At 34.2% G+C, this 15,757-nt stretch overlaps 1 protein-coding gene across 1 annotated transcript; it reads left to right on the top strand.

The window, feature by feature from the left end:
• The first annotated feature begins 5,375 nt into the window (after positions 1-5,375).
• LOC127713984 (alpha-amylase-like) lies at positions 5,376-13,874 on the top strand. Its single transcript, XM_052219935.1, has 7 exons — positions 5,376-5,403; positions 7,286-7,416; positions 8,353-8,507; positions 9,118-10,235; positions 11,067-11,312; positions 12,955-13,186; positions 13,637-13,874. Exons 1-7 carry the CDS (start codon positions 5,376-5,378, stop codon positions 13,872-13,874), a joined length of 2,148 nt encoding a protein of 715 aa, XP_052075895.1.
• Positions 13,875-15,757: the final 1,883 nt, after the last annotated feature.

Below are 15,757 nucleotides of genomic sequence, written 5' to 3'. Positions count from 1 at the left end.
AATTGAAGGTCTACAATATTGGCCTCATAATGCATTGTCCATATAGCGTGGAATAAAGTTGCATGCAATAATGATAAATAGGAAAACTTCATAACCGACCGAAATAGCACCTACCATGACATTGCTTTTAATCATATTCACGTGTGAATGTGTAGGGCGATACTCCATGGAAAAAAATTGTTGTGCAAGGTGTATGAGTGGGACAATATTAGAAATATATGAATACAAATACATGTGAGAGAGTGGGAGGGAGGGAGAGAAATTCCGACATTAAAAAATTTATCACCAACATCTATATATGCAGCATTGAATAACATTTAAATTTAACTTAACGGAACTAGTTGGTGGTGTTGGTTTATTGATATTGATAAATGGTTTATTGGCATGGATCAATGCTAGTTGGTTGTGTTGATTTATTGGCATGGATCAATGCAAGTTGGTGGTGTTGGTTTATTGGAATTGATCAATGCAAGTTGGTTGTGTTGGTTTATTGGTGTTGATCAATGCTAGTTGGTGGTGTTGGTTTATTATCATTGATCAATGCTAGTTGGTTGTGTTGGTTTATTGGCATGGATCAATGCAAGTTGGTGGTGTTGGTTTATTGGAATTGATCAATGCAAGTTGGTTGTGTTGGTTTATTGGTGTTGATCAATGCTAGTTGGTGGTGTTGGTTTATTATCATTGATCAATGCTAGTTGGTTGTGTTGGTTTATTGGTATTGATCAATGCTAGTTGGTGGTGTTGGTTTATTGGTATTGATCAATGCTAGTTGGTTGTGTTGGTTTATTGGTGTTGATCAATGTTAGTTGGTGGTGTTGGTTTATTATCATTGATCAATGTTAGTTGGTTGTGTTGGTTTATTGGTATTGATCAATGCTAGTTGGTGGTGTTGGTTTATTGGTTTTGATCAATGCTAGTTGGTTGTGTTGGTTTATTGGTATTGATCAATGCTAGTTGGTTGTGTTGGTTTATTGGCATTGATCAATGCTAGTTGGTGGTGTTGGTTTATTGGCATAGATCAATGCTAGTTGGTTGTGTTGGTTTATTGGCATGGATCAATGCAAGTTGGTGGTGTTGGTTTATTGGAATTGATCAATGCAAGTTGGTTGTGTTGGTTTATTGGTGTTGATCAATGCTAGTTGGTGGTGTTGGTTTATTATCATTGATCAATGTTAGTTGGTTGTGTTGGTTTATTGGTATTGATCAATGCTACTTGGTGGTGTTGGTTTATTGGTATTGATCAATGCTAGGTGGTTGTGTGGGTTTATTGGTATTGATCAATGCTAGTTGGTTGTGTGGGTTTATTGGTATTGATCAATCCTAGTTGGTTGTGTGGGTTTATTGGTATTGATCAATCCTAGTTGGTTGTGTGGGTTTATTGGTATTGATCAATCCTAGTTGGTTGTGTGGGTTTATTGGTATTGATCAATGCTAGTTGGTTGTGTGGGTTTTTTGGTATTGATCAATGCTAGTTGGTTGTGTGGGTTTATTGGTATTGATCAATGCTAGTTGGTTGTGTGGGTTTATTGGTATTGATCAATCCTAGTTGGTTGTGTGGGTTTATTGGTATTGATCAATGCTAGTTGGTTGTGTGGGTTTATTGGTATTGATCAATGCTAGTTGGTTGTGTTGGTTTATTGGCATGGATCAATGCAAGTTGGTGGTGTTGGTTTATTGGAATTGATCAATGCAAGTTGGTTGTGTTGGTTTATTGGTGTTGATCAATGCTAGTTGCTGGTGTTGGTTTATTATCATTGATCAATGCTAGTTGATTGTGTTGGTTTATTGGTATTGATCAATGCTAGTTGGTGGTGTTGGTTTATTGGTATTGATCAATGCTAGTTGGTTGTGTTGGTTTATTGGTATTGATCAATGCTAGTTGGTTGTGTTGGTTTATTGGCATTGATCAATGCTAGTTGGTGGTGTTGGTTGATTGGTATAGATCAGCGCTAGTTGGTGGTGTTGGTTTATTGGCATTGATCAATGATTGTTAGTGGTGTTGCTTTATTGTTTTTTATCAATGCTAGTTGGTTGTGTTGGTTTATTGGTATTGATCAATGCTAGTTGGTTGTGTTGGTCTATTAGTATTGATCAATGCTAGTTGGTGGTGTTGGTCTATTAGTATTGATCAATGCTAGTTGGTTGTGTTGGTTTATTGGCATTGATCAATCCTAGTTGGTTGTGTTGGTTTATTGGAATTGATCAATGCTAGTTGGTTATGTTGGTTTATTGGCATTGATCAATCCTAGTTGGTTGTGTTATTTTATTGGAATTGATCAATGCTAGTTGGTTATGTTGGTTTATTGGGATTGATCAATGCTAGTTGGTTGTGTTGGTTTATTGGTATTGATCAATGCTAGTTGGTTGTGTGGGTTTATTGGAATTGATCAATGCTAGTTGGTGGTGTTGGTTTATTGGAATTGATCAATGCTAGTTGGTTATGTTGGTTTATTGGGATTGATCAATGCTAGTTGGTTGTGTTGGTTTATTGGTATTGATCAATGCTAGTTGGTGGTGTTGGTTTATTGGAATTGATCAATGCTAGTTGGTTATGTTGGTTTATTGGCATTGAGCTAGTTGGTTGTGTTGGTTTTTTGGTATTGATCAATGCTAGTTGGTCGTGTTGGTTTATTGGTATTGATCAATGATAGTTGGTGATGTTGGTTTATTGGGATTGATCACCAAATAAAGTTGAGTCTCTCACGGTTTTTGTTTTCTTATACATTGTACATGTATGTGCTAGCAAATATAATCTTAAGCACAACATGTGACTGCACAGTAAATTTATCATCAGACTACACAATTTAAGACCATACACACGACTATCATATCAAGTAATCAAGTACAGTTATTGAACCTTGCAGACAGATAAGAAATCTATTCCTCGTGTACATTTATTTACATTCACATTTCGTTCGTCTGCCATCGAGTGGCCACGTTCTAGGACATTTCTTGACATGTTGTTTGCAGGTATTGTTCTGACAGTTCTTCATCAGGGTATGTTCTTTTTGAAAATATAGACAATTAACGTATCTGTTAGAATAGTTTTAACTCCTACATGTCAGGTTTTTGGCTTGACATGCGTGTTGATTAAATCAAAATGTCATATCAAAGTGTGCCCTACAAATCAAACATGGTGGAAGTCTTCTGTGACATACGCATATATTGAAATTGTTTGGATTCGTGGTAAATGTTCATTATTTTTTATAGCTTTTTTGCAATACTATGAGGTAAAAAAAAGTTTGTTTGAAAATTTGGTATAAGATTAATTAAATTGTTCACTAGAGTGAACATTGTGTTCATGATATCCTGCAGGAACACAAAAATATGGTGTTGACCCAGAAAAAAATATTCCCCTTAAGGATGTTCGCTACTCTGTTTCAAAATAACAAGATTTTTAAAGACTGTTATAAATTGATAGTATATAAATAAAGGAACTGAAAAAGCAGAAAAAATGTAGGGTCCGTGTGCTTGTTTTAGAGATATAAGCCATTGAAACTTTGGCGGGTAATAATTCTCTCTAGACTTTCTTACATTTAACATTGGCACCCTTTTTCTTTCAAAAATTATGAAAAAATAACAAGGATTTTATAGGATTTTCAAATATGGCTTTTTAAACTATTAGTAATAGAATTATAAAAAGAAAAGAAGGGGTTAGCGGGGAAAATTTTTTAATGACACTACATGGATATAAACCAGAGGATTCCAAATATCTGGCAAAAATTCAAAAACAATCCTTAAATGTCACATTGTTAAGTGCATTTGACAGATCAATGCCTAAGCTTTACGCCGTTTAAAATATACATTGTATAACAAATTGTAGTGTCGGCTCTTGTGGTCTATAATCAGGGTCAATATTGATACTCTTTCAGACCAACCTTAATGCGTTTCCAAAAAACTTTAAATGCATGTAGTTCATTTTCACGTAAAATTCAAACTTATGTAATTCAATAACGATTTAAAGAATATCCTTGAGGTCTCAAATAATCATCCGTTACCGTTATTTCTGGAAACTAAGTCAGAATTTAACGTGACTCGTCAAAATCAGCCGATTTCTTAATCGTCATAAAGAAAAAAAAGGTACATTTTATCGTCATGCACCATCAATTATCGTTAACGTCATTCGGCAAGATTTTTTTTTATCGTTATTCCTCATGAAGGTACCCCCATTGGTATATTTGTTCTGACTGGGCCTGAATTGGTGGTTTTACACCTAAAGGTATAGAATCTAATTATTTAAGGAAAAACGCCTAGTGGAATATTTCAAATTTGCCTGGAGGGAATTGTACGAGACAAATGTTATAATAAATATATAACTGATAAGAAAAGGTTTAATTGCATATATAGGGTGCATTTCTTTCTAACCAAAATTTTGTAAACGTTGTGTGCCGTTTGTTATCGTTTGCTAAACGCTACAAAAGTAGAAACAAATACAGCGTTTAATCAGTGTTTACTGACCCTGTTTAAACTTTCAATAATACATGCAAATGTTGTTGGTAAACAGACTTATTACAACAGTTGAAACAAACACATCGTTTAATCAGGCTGAAGTTAGAAACAAATGTAGCGTTTGTACTACATTGTGTAACAAACGATGAACGACAAACTGTAGACGCAGTTTTAGCGAGTGCATAGTTTGTCAAAGTTTAGGTAAACTTTGAAAAAGTATGTTAGAAACAAATGATCAAAACATGTGCGCGCTTAGCCGTTTGTATCGTTTGTGTTAGAAAGAAATGCACTCATAATCTAAGAATTCTTACCTCTTAAATAACAGTTCAAAACTGGGAGATAAATTTGGAATAAGACTTGCTACACATTAGACCTACTTATATGTTTCATTTTTTTATTTTCTCGTCGCGATATAGCCTTTTTCTGCTGATGCGGCGTAAAGGAATCACCAGTCAATCAATTTTATTTTCTATATCTAAATTCGGTACACAAATTTTTTCTGAATATGGTATACAAAATTGTTGATCCAAGAAAAATGAAAATAAGGAGATGTCTGGTCTTTCAATTCCAATAAACCTTTTGTTACACACATATTCATTAAGAACAAAATAGTTTACAATAACAGGTCAATGTTTAAAAGGGACAACTATTTAATATTCCTGGAATGGGGAGGTGGCGGGGCAGTCAACTTTTAAAAATGACATCTTAGTCTTAGATGCATGACTTTATATCATTAGTTGTTATTGGCTTTGAACTAGCTGTCAGTAACTGCGAGTGCTCTCAGATCTGTACTTAGTGTCTTTCTGTTGTGGGGATGTATAAATACCCAGCTGCCTCGTCCACTCTGTGTTTTTGTTAGATGTATTTCTGTTTTGTATCGATCTGATGAGTTAAGCCTTTTCAACTAATTTTTATAGTTTGTTCTTATGTTGTACTGTTTCACCACTGTATCAGGTATGGGTAGGGTTGGCGCGTCTTCAAACTAGTTTAACCCCGCCACATTCTGTATGTGCCTGTCCCAAGTCAGGAGCCTGTAATTCAGTGGTTGTCGTTTGTTGCTGTAGATCATATTTGTTTTTCGTTCATTATTTTGTACATAAATCAGGCCGTTGCATGAATGAGCAACATGTAATAATCAATTTTAATTTCGTCTTATTTTTGGAAATTAACTAAAAACTAAAGGATAATTTATTTGAAAATGTTTTACCTTCTCATTTTATGTCTCTTACCAAGGTACACACAGTAAAAGAAATGCTAAACCCCTTTTTCATTGAACATGTGAAAAATATTGGCTCCTTTATAAAACAGTCATTAGAGCTGAGGGCAGAAGTCTGACTTTTTTCCATGTGTTTATTTCTTATAGAATTGTAATTTTTTGCTATATTATGTTTGTTTTTGTTTTTTGTCACAAACTAATTATGTTTATATGACAATAAAGTTATTAATATTATAATAGACATAGTTTTCTCGTTTGAATTGTTTTACATTTGTCATTTCGGGGCCTTTTATAGCTAGCTATGCGGTATGGATTTTACTCATTGTTGAAGGCCGTACGGTGACCTATAATTGTTAATTTCTGTGTCATTTGGTCTCTTGTGGAGAGTTGTTTTATTGGAAATCATACCACCTTCATATTTTTATATATGACATTGCAACTTGCAAAAAAGAATTATCTTTCAAAAAGCAGATTGAAAATAAATATTATATTACACAAAATATCTACGATAAGGTATAATAAAAGGACGGCATTATAAGTATATCAAGTACTTTTAGCATCCTCTGGGTATCTTTCAAGCTGGGCTTTCATGATTCGCTTTTATTCATATATTACGTTTTTCAGCTTTTAAAGGTTTGTTGTGCAAAGGCAGATAACGGATAGGTGCTGTTGAGGATGTTCGCTCCTCTTGTTTTTGAATTTTTGCCAGATATTCGGAATCCTCTGGTTTTATCCATATAGTGTCATTAGAAAAGTTTGCCCGCTTAACCCTACTTTTCTTTTAATATTTTTATTACATATAGTTTTAAAACTTGAGCCATATCTGAAAATCTTATAAAATCCTTGTTATTTTTTCATAGTTTTTGAAATAAAAAAAAGTGCTAATGTTAAATGTATGAAAAATCTAGAGAGAATTATTTCCCGCCAAATATTCAATGGCTTATATCTTGAAAACAAGCACACGGACCCTTCATTTTTTTCTGCTTTTCTAGTTCCTTTATTCATATACTTTTAATTTATAACAGTCTTTTAAAAATCTTGTTATTTTGAAACAGAGTAGCGAACATCTTTAAACTTATTTATAACGTGTCTAGATATAAAACTACTCAGATGTAAACATTAAGCCTCATTTAGTATAGACATTTTGTCTGTTTTTGAAGACCGTTTTTATTTTGACCACTAGATATCGTTTAACATAGTTATTGTTCAATTGAGGTGCATTTACACCTTTAAACGTCCAATCTGATTAAAATACAGATTATGTATCCACGGTTTTGCTTACAAGAATCTGAAAACACTCCATTCGGCTAACTCATTATTGTGCATAAACCAATTTTAAGGTGTGTGCATGTATCATTAGGACAAAACCAGAAGATCCCGAAAGGTTTTTTAAACAGAAAGTAGAACGAAACGTATTCAGATCCTTGAAAGCAGGTGTGGATCCAGGATTTTGAAAATGAAGGGGACCTTGGCAAACCAACATTTGGAGTGTTACTTATAAACAAGTTTATGCATTTATCATAATATGGCCCCTGGTCCCCTCTTAAATCCGCCTCTTGAAAGAGTTTTAATCAGATCGATATACCCAATATATTTGTTTTCATTTCATTTACTTTTCAGTACTTGCCGATTATACTGACCCTCAATGTGGTGGAAAACAAGCAATTGTCCACTTATTTGAGTGGAAATTTTCTGACATTGCAAATGAATGTGAAAGATATCTTGGAAAGAAAGGATTTTGTGGTGTGCAGGTATATGGAATATCTATAATACTAAAATAACGAGGTCCAATTTGTTAGCCTCAGTTGACAATGTTTTCTCGGGGTAACAATCTGCTCTATCACCCTCTCAGCTATGTGTTATTTATATAATGTCGTTTATGGAATACATAAATCACACATATATCGTTTATTGAATGTATCGTTAGTTAATTTTCTCCAAACTTGTATACCGTGAATTCATTATTATTCGTTGGATACCATTTTTTTTTTTTATTTCATTGATACAGAGGAAACCATGAATTTAAATGTTTAATGAGTTACAAATTTTCTATAGGAAATATGAAGACTTTTACAAAACGACCAAATCAAATATCCACGAAAAGGCAAATATTCCGCATTCCGCAATCCAGGAAAACAGGTACCAACAGAAATAAATAAATCCACAGTAGATGATCTCCCATCCAGACCCTCTACTTTGCATGAATGAACAACATGTAATAATCAATTTTAATTTCGTCTTATTTTTGGAAATTAACAAAAAACTAAAGGATAATTTATTTGAAAATGTTTTACCTTCTCATTTTATGTCTCTTACCAAGGTACACACAGTAAAAGAAATGCTAAACCCCTTTTTCATCGAACATGTGAAAAATATTGGCTCCTTTATAAAACAGTCATTAGAGCTGAGGGCAGAAGTCTGACTTTTTTCCATGTGTTTATTTCTTATAGAATTGTAATTTTTTGCTATATTATGTTTGTTTTTGTTTTTTGTCACAAACTAATTATGTTTATATGACAATAAAGTTATTAATATTATAATAGACATAATTCGAACGCATAGTATATAGTACTGTTCACGTTCTTTAGAGCTTGGCCTTTATTTCAACAGAGATATGTCTCGCAAAACGTCTGGATATCATTGAGATTTGTAAACTTTGAAAGTACTAAAAGCTTACTTTATTTCAGACCTCTCCTGTAAATGAGTATACCGTAATTACGAAAGAATACATACGACCTTGGTGGGAACGTTATCAGCCAGTCAGCTACAAAGTAGCATCACGAAGTGGAAACGAGGCTGAATTTAAAGATATGGTTGATAGATGTAAAAATGTAGGTGTAAGGTATGCGAAATAGATTTTTACATATGTGCATGCCCGTGTGTATTAACGTTTCGATTAATGACAAATCTTTAGTACAAATTACTTCAGACACGAGTTTTCCTTTAGGTTTCTTTACGTTGCTGCGGCATTGTCGTTTTATCCATTTATGTTTTTCATTCTCTATTGGGTCTCGTCTGCTGAACTTCACGTAATGAAAATTTAAAGCATAAAAATACTTGTTCAAAATGTTGGCTAGAAAATTTGGTGTTGGTGTCAAATTATTCAATATTTTTTTTCAATTTTTTAAACTTTAATTGATTTAAGAACTTGTATTGTGTAGACTCTCATCCATAGTGGAGGACCAAATGTTTCACTCTGGACATTTTATGTGTATGTGTGTCGTAGACTCTCTCACAGATGGATACTATTACGTCGACAACCGATAACGCGTGTGACTTAGCATAATAAGACATTCTAGACGCGGTGTCATAGGTACCTATTTATTTTGAACTGCATTTCATAAAAAAAAAAACAAAAATGCAATTTAGTCATATTAAAAGATAATAGAAATAAATCTGTCACAGTCTAAACAAGACATGTGTCTCAAACTTGTTCATTTATGTATTTCCAGGATATACGTCGATGTTGTTATAAACCACATGGCGGGGCTAGGTAGAACTGGGAAGGGTACAGGCGGATCATCATTTGATTCAAGCAACTACGATTTCCCTGGTGTCCCATTTTCCCGCCAACATTTCAATGATAAAGATAAATGTCCATCTCATGATGGAATGGTAAACAACTATGGCGATCCTAACAATGTCCGAAACTGTTTTCTGGTCGGATTGACGGACCTCGACCAGAGACAGGAATACGTACGTAATAAGATAGCAGGCTTCTTCAATCACCTAATTGATCTCGGGGTAGCTGGTTTTAGAGTAGACGCGGCCAAACATATGTGGCCTGGAGATATTTTAGCAATTCAGAAACTTACAAAAGATCTTCCTGAAGGGGGAAAGCCCTTCTTTTACCATGAAGTTATAGACCAAAATGACGGTGCAATCAAAGTCAATGAATATTATCCAAATGGTCGTGTCACAGAATTTAGATTCTGTCAAAAAATTGCACAAGGAGCACGTAACTTTGGAGAATTAGGCGGCGTCTACGATCCAGGATGGGGCATGGCTGATTCTGCCCATGCTTTCGTTTTTGTTGACAACCATGACAACCAAAGAGGTCATGGAGGTGGTGGAAATAGAGTCACACATAAAACTCCACGTGATTACAAAATAGCGGTTGCTTTCATGTTAGCAAATGACTATGGATTTCCTCGAATAATGAGTAGCTATTACTTTGGAGATGATTCGTCACAAGGACCACCCCACAACTCGGATTATAGTATAAAGGATGTCACAATAGAAAATAACGGAATGTGTGGTAACGGTTGGGTATGTGAGCACCGATGGAATCCGATTGGAAACATGGTTGCTTTCCGAAATGCTGTTACCGGAACATCGAAAGTTCATTGGAGAGACCAAAATGATCAAGTGTCTTTTGCAAGGGGGAACAAAGGATTTTTTGCTATGGCCAAACAGGGACATATGGACGAGACCTTACAAACTGGACTCCCTGCTGGAGAATATTGCAATCTCATAACTGACTGCAAAAAGAAGATAACAGTCGACGGAAGCGGAAATGCTCATATTGTTATTGACAATAGTGAAGAGCCAATACTTGCATTCATCGTTGGTATGTTTGATTAATTTATGTCTCGATTATTCTTACCATTTAGGTAAGTAAAATGATGATGCCAAAAGTTACACTGATGCCAAGTAAAATAATAAGACAAAACCAAAAAGTTAAGTTTCTGTCTTTAAAAGGCAGCAAGTTATCTTCTATCTTTTTTGTTTATTTTAAGGATTGTTTAGCTTCAGTTTAAGGATTGTTTAGCTTCAGTTTAAGGACAAGTTTTTGTTTTCAAAACTTTCAAAAAGTGCCAAAAAAAATTAAAGATGGTCAAATATGAAATCAGGGTAAATCAGAAAATAACATTGTTTAGATGAAGTAGATATCAAAGGTAAAAAAAAATCCATGAAGATATACAAGATTAAAGTGATTACAAAATGGCGTTGCTTTCATGTTAGAAAATGACTTATACTTAGTGTATGGTGTCAAAACAAATTTTAGAAATAAAGTGATTGGAATTTATCTACACACCTGATGAAAAGCATAGAATCGAGATTGGTAAAATATATAAAAAAAATAAGCAATTCATGAAAGTTCGAAATTGAATGAAGAATCGGGAAAATATATATATAAAGGACTTTGTTACCAATGAAAAATAACTACTCTGCAGTTCTCGCTATGCCTACAATCACTTTAGAACAGGCGTTGTGAGAATCACCAAGTAGTTAAATTGCCATCATGCTAAAAAAGAAATATACGATTCTCGCAAATTTGAATCCGATTATTAAATGAAGAAAATCGAATATGCAACAATAACCTCTGGGAGCTCATCAGGTAGCACCTGTCTCATATTAGTTTATTGCTATTATATTTTCCTGCATCATATTTTGCCAGGTGGACCATCCACACCTTCTAATAATGGAGTTCATTCTGGTACGTCAAATACTAACAGTTCCGGTTCCGGAAGCGGTACCGGCACTGGAAGTGGCACCGGAACAGGAAGCGGAAGTGGAATAGTTTCTCCAACAAATGGACCAGTTCCGAAAGGATTTCAAAGAACCATAATTCTTTTCGAGGGACGAACATCTCCTGGACAGGACTTGTTTATAAGAGGCGGAATAGATGAAGGTCATAGGCAAGGTGAGTCAGATATAAATGTAACAAGCCAAGTAAAGATTACGAAAAAAAAAATATTTAAGAAATATTACTCCAGAGCCATTACACAGAACCGATCTATGTTACTGAAATTAGACATTATTGATCGTCTGTCTCGAGACTTTTCTTTAACATATGAAGTGGTGTACTGTTCCTATGTTTTTCCTATGGAAAAATGATATGAAGATCTAACATTCATTTACCAAACCAAAATAAGAACAAAATACGAATTAAGGATGTTCGCTACTCTGTTTCAAAATAATAAGCTTTTTAAAAGACTGTTATAAATTGATAGTATATAAATAAAGGAACTGAAAAAGCAGATAAAAATGAAGGGTGCGTGCGCTTGTTTTCGATATATAAGCCATTGAAAATTTGGCGGGAAAACAATCTAGATTTTTCATATATTTAACATTGGCACCTTTTTTCTGTCTAAAAGTATGAAAAAATAACAAGGATTTAATAAGATTTTCAAAGATAGTATTTTAAATTATATTTAATCAAATTATGAAAAGAAAAGTAGGGGTTAGTAGGCAAAAATTTGTAATGGCACTATATGGATAAAACCAGAGGATTCCGAATATCTGGCAAAAATTCAAAAACAAGAGGAGCGAACATCCTTAAATTCACCTGTGCGGTCATATTTTTAATTCTAATGAAGCACAAATGAGAATTAATTTAATTAAAGTACAACATAGCTAGGTCTTATACCTGATTTTTGGAACAAGCATTGTCCAGCGAAAACTACAATACTTTTTTTGAAAGGGTGTCCGTGGACTATTCGTTTGAAATGTTTGTTAACCTCTATGTAATGTGGTCTATGGTGGAGAGTTGTCTCATTGGCAATCGAACCACATCTTTTTATGTTTTATTTTAACCAAGTTTGGTCCCTTTTACACCATTTATCTTAAAAACCATACAAAAATACTTAACAGTGTTTTAAAGGGACTAGCCATAATTACAATTCCCGACTGCATTTTTTTTAAATAACAAGAATCCAAATGTGAACATCGTTATTTTAAGTCATGAGAACTCGTGATATATATAATATTTTTTTTAGAGAATTGCACTTTATGAACATTTTAATAGGATCGGTTTGAGATACTAATGAAGGTAAGGCCAGAAAAGCTCTTCGGACGCACGGATCAATAAAGTATAATGTTCGTTTATGAATTTATAATTTAAAATGCACCTTGTGTTTTGGGATGATACATTTTGCACCTTGAAGTAGAGTTTGCATATTCATGTTCTTTGAATATCTTATAAATGTGGAATTTCTAGAATACTGTCCTCGTTCATCATATGAATCAACTTGAACCTTTAAGAACAAAAGGTATGCATTCATTTAATACATCAAGAAATGCCTGAAAGTACTGAATAGCCATAAACTTTATGAGAATATTATACACTAAAGTAACATCCAGAAAGATAAATAAAATTGCTACCTTTCTACAATTACAAAGAATGAAGTTTTGATGTAAATTTCTTAATTTTTTGTTGTCAAAATTATTATTCAACATGGAAAATGACTAAAGGTAGGTTTACAACAGAAGTTAAGTTTTAAAATATCGCGATAACACTGGCCCTGAAATAATTAAACAAATGCTCATTTTTTCTAATGTTGCAGGATGCCAACATACAGCTTCCTCTAGCGCATGTGCAATACCAATAAAAAGTCATGATTTAGGATCCAGCGACCACTTTGCAAAGTATAATGCCTGGCGACAAGGTGACTCTTACCTAGACTGGTACGGAGCAGAACCAGGACAAGGAGATTATCATGGTCAAACTCCACAAGGAACACCAGCTGTTTGGACTACAAACCAACCTGGAAAACCCGGATATAATGAACTTAACTCGTAATTATAAACTGTTTGATTTGGGTATTGTTATTGCTTAAGATATTCGACTTTTTAAAGGGTGGGTTGGGATGTTAATACTATTACTATATATTAACGTATCATTCGAGTATTCCGATTTCCAAAACAACATTTTTAAATTGAATATACGAACTCGACACTTAACCTTGCATGATGAGTTACAAATTGTCATATGAAATGAGTTAACTTGGATCAAAGACAACTCTTTAACAAAAATGTTTATTTGGGTAATAAATATTTTTAAGCGTGTATGAGAAACAGAATTAACACCATTTATGTTATCTAGAATTTTTGAATATAGTTATGAAAATGCATGTTTGACACAAACGTACCGGTGATCCAAAAAAGGTGTGTCCCTTAACCTAGATCTTCCTTCTGAAACAAAACTATATAACGACGTACGATATATATGCTTTAAATATTTTTTAGATACGGAGAACATTTCTGGTTAGTAGATATTGAAATGGACTGCGACAAAACTGAAAATGGATGGTTCGAGGTAAAAGCCGTTATTAATAATAACTGGGAGAGCAATGTTCCCGGAAGCTCTTGTCACTATGGAAACGTTCCATATAGAAGCCAGAACCACTGGGCAAGATGTGGAATGAAAAACGTGCTTCATTTTAGTGCAGTCAACTGTGAAATATCTGAAATACCAACAAGTTAATAAACATAATAAATATCAAATTATCAGTGTTTTCCTTAATGTGCTATTTTCAAAACCAAGAACATTATACTAGTAGGCTTTGAGAATCAAGTTCCAAAGTACAATGATAGCTGAAAGCAGTACAAAAAATCTGAGGACAGGCCTCAGGTGTCAAACGTTTTAAACAAAAATGAGGAGATGTGGTATGATTGCTCACGAGACATATATCAAACAGATTTAACACGAAGTTGTAGTACGCAATTGTAGGCAACCGTTGGCCTTCAACAATGAGCAAAACCAATATCGTATAGTCGGCTATAAAAGGTTCGACATGAAAAATGTGAAACAATTCAAACAAAAATTAAAGGCCTTATTTATAATAACAGAATGATTTACGAAAAACAAATATGGCAGATATGAACCAACGAAACCAATGTACCACAGACTCCTGACTTATGAGAAGCACATACATAAAGTGGTTGGGTTAAAAATGTTTGTGAGCGCTTACTCCTCCCCAAACCTTAGACAGTGGTGTTATTACACAAGATAAGAACAAACCTTTAATTAAGATCACCTCAATTTTAGATAAATGTACTGGGATTAATTCACTATCAGTGTCACTTACTGGAACGTCCATTATAATAGATTAACCAAAGAGGGTCTGGATGGGGTTTACAGAATAGAGAATAATAGACAAAAAGTGCAAAATAATGGGCAAAACATAAAGAATAGAGAAAAATAGGCACACAAATAAAGAATAGAGAATAATGGGCAAATTGAATAGAGAATATAGAAAAATGGTCTAAACAATAAAGAATAAAAAAAATGATGCCATCAAATCTTAAGTGGCATTTCTCAAAAAGAAGAACTAGCTACACCGAGAATTAACCACACGTATAACATCTTAAACAGGTAGTGATTTCAGGCGTATACAGGTCCTTCTACACTTGAGACACCCTTCGTGTAAAACTTCCCGACTAAAGTTTGTCATCGGAGTAACGCGTTCAATCCTCAGCTGGGTCAAACCAAAGACTTTAAAATTGGTATGTGCTGCCTGCTTCATTGCTAAACACGCGGTATTAAGGAGTAAGAACAACTATTGGTCGGCTCGGAGTTAGTATCATATGTCTGGGTATGGTATGTGTTTAACTTACCTTGAGAACAAGCATGTAGGAATATGCCTCAGAGTGTCGGTCAAGTACAAAGCATTGTTCATATTCATTTTGCATTAACATGTTCTCGTCCTGATCATTCATTGAAAGTGGCGGATCCAGAAATTTTCATAACTGACTGCCTAAGAAGGGACCAGTCATGCTTCAGTGATTCCCTATAAAATCAACCAAATTTTTCCCACAAAAGGCGGGCGGACCTTTGCAACAACTCTTTGAGGGGTCCGTAGGTGACATGTTGCAAGGCTAAATTTCTGTCCCTATCAAATATACCCTCATTTCCCGTGGCAGTCTAAATTTCCCCGACCTAATCCTTGACGCTCTATTACAGAGCCTACCTATTGTTTTTATTGTTAATTTGTTCTCGTCCTGAATATGCATGAAATATTTGCCACTGGACGTTAAGCAACCAACAATCAATCAATCAATCGCTAGAAGAGACTTAAAAAAAAATAAAAAACAAAAGGACGCCATATAAAAACATCTACAAATCACTCTATATCTTTTGTAGCTGCGGAACCGAAGCTCTTAGGTCCTTGTGATATTTTTTGACTATCATCGAAATCGCGGGAGATACTACGCAATCTAGACATATCAAATGTCATGACACATGTGCATATAACAAACAAACAAAAAAATCGAACATCGATTACAAAAGTAAAGCATACAACAATACGGTAATTCGTCTAAAACCGAAAGTAAATAATAATAAGTGCTCTGGCAGGACAAACTTAT

Source organism: Mytilus californianus, unplaced genomic scaffold (assembly GCF_021869535.1).
Source record: "Mytilus californianus isolate M0D057914Y unplaced genomic scaffold, xbMytCali1.0.p SCAF_9, whole genome shotgun sequence".
Classification (NCBI taxonomy): Eukaryota; Metazoa; Mollusca; class Bivalvia; order Mytilida; family Mytilidae; genus Mytilus; species Mytilus californianus.
The sequence above is the reverse complement of the archived record's forward strand: the minus strand, read 5'-3'. Positions and strand labels throughout refer to the sequence as shown.